Source organism: Castanea sativa, chromosome 2 (assembly GCF_040712315.1).
Source record: "Castanea sativa cultivar Marrone di Chiusa Pesio chromosome 2, ASM4071231v1".
Classification (NCBI taxonomy): Eukaryota; Viridiplantae; Streptophyta; class Magnoliopsida; order Fagales; family Fagaceae; genus Castanea; species Castanea sativa.
This window is the reverse complement of record NC_134014.1, coordinates 30,069,323-30,070,156: the sequence shown is the minus strand read 5'-3', so window position 1 is coordinate 30,070,156 and position 834 is coordinate 30,069,323. Positions and strand designations below refer to the sequence as shown.

At 37.6% G+C, this 834-nt stretch overlaps 1 protein-coding gene across 1 annotated transcript; it reads right to left on the bottom strand.

The window, feature by feature from the left end:
- On the bottom strand, positions 1 to 834 carry LOC142624440 (cell wall / vacuolar inhibitor of fructosidase 2). Its single transcript, XM_075798006.1, has one exon. The coding sequence runs from the start codon at positions 714 to 716 to the stop codon at positions 183 to 185; it is 534 nt and encodes a 177-aa protein (XP_075654121.1). The 5' UTR covers positions 717 to 834; the 3' UTR covers positions 1 to 182.

Sequence of the window (834 nt, the reverse complement as noted above, 5' to 3'; positions counted from 1 at the left end):
TTTTTCTAGAGAGATTTCTCAATAAACTTTAGATTAATTTATAGGCTTTATTTCAAAAGCCTAAACAGTTAGGCATCATGCAGATTGTAAAGTGGAAACAATTGACATATACAAGGGGAAGAAAAAAAGTACATAACACAAAGATTACAAGGGAAAGAGTAAGCAGTATATAGTTAATGCAATCACCACTCAAGAAGATCAATAATTTCCAAAACTACATAACATATATGCTTCAAACCATCCTCTCTACGTGCAAGCTCATAAGCCAATCCCGGATACCTTTTGAAGGCATTGTGGCAAGCATTTGGATAATCTGCAGCTGCAGTTATGTGCATGTAAGCATAGTCATAGGACTCGGCAACCAAATTCTGAACAGAAGCTTGTAGTGCATCACCAGCATAGGTATATTTGTCAGCACACTCCTTGAGGACTTTCTTCATGTTTGTGTCATTAGTTGTGCCAAGCAACTGAGAGGCCAAGTATGAGGAAGTGGCAGTGGCATTAGCCATTCCAATCCCAACCATGATGACTGCCAATCCCTTAGTGTTAGCATTAGGGCTGTTGGGATTAGATTTGAGACATGATAGACAAAGGTCATAGTATTTGGTGCTTTTGCAAGTCTTTTGGATAAGATTATCATCTGCAGTCACAAAAGTATATGGTTGGTGAAAAATGTAAAGGGAGAGAAGAAAGAGCAAGAAAATTGTAGAACCCATTTGGGAGAATGAAGAACTTTGATTCAAGTTTCTTATGGAGAGAGAGAGGGAGTGAAAGAGAAATAGAATGAATTTGTTAAGATGGGAATGTCAAGGAAGCAAAGACTTTGTGATAATA

Bases quoted from the DNA above. Each gene is read 5' to 3' on its own strand.
- LOC142624440 (XM_075798006.1), bottom strand. From the start codon at position 716: ATGGGTTCTACAATTTTCTTGCTCTTTCTTCTCTCCCTTTACATTTTT.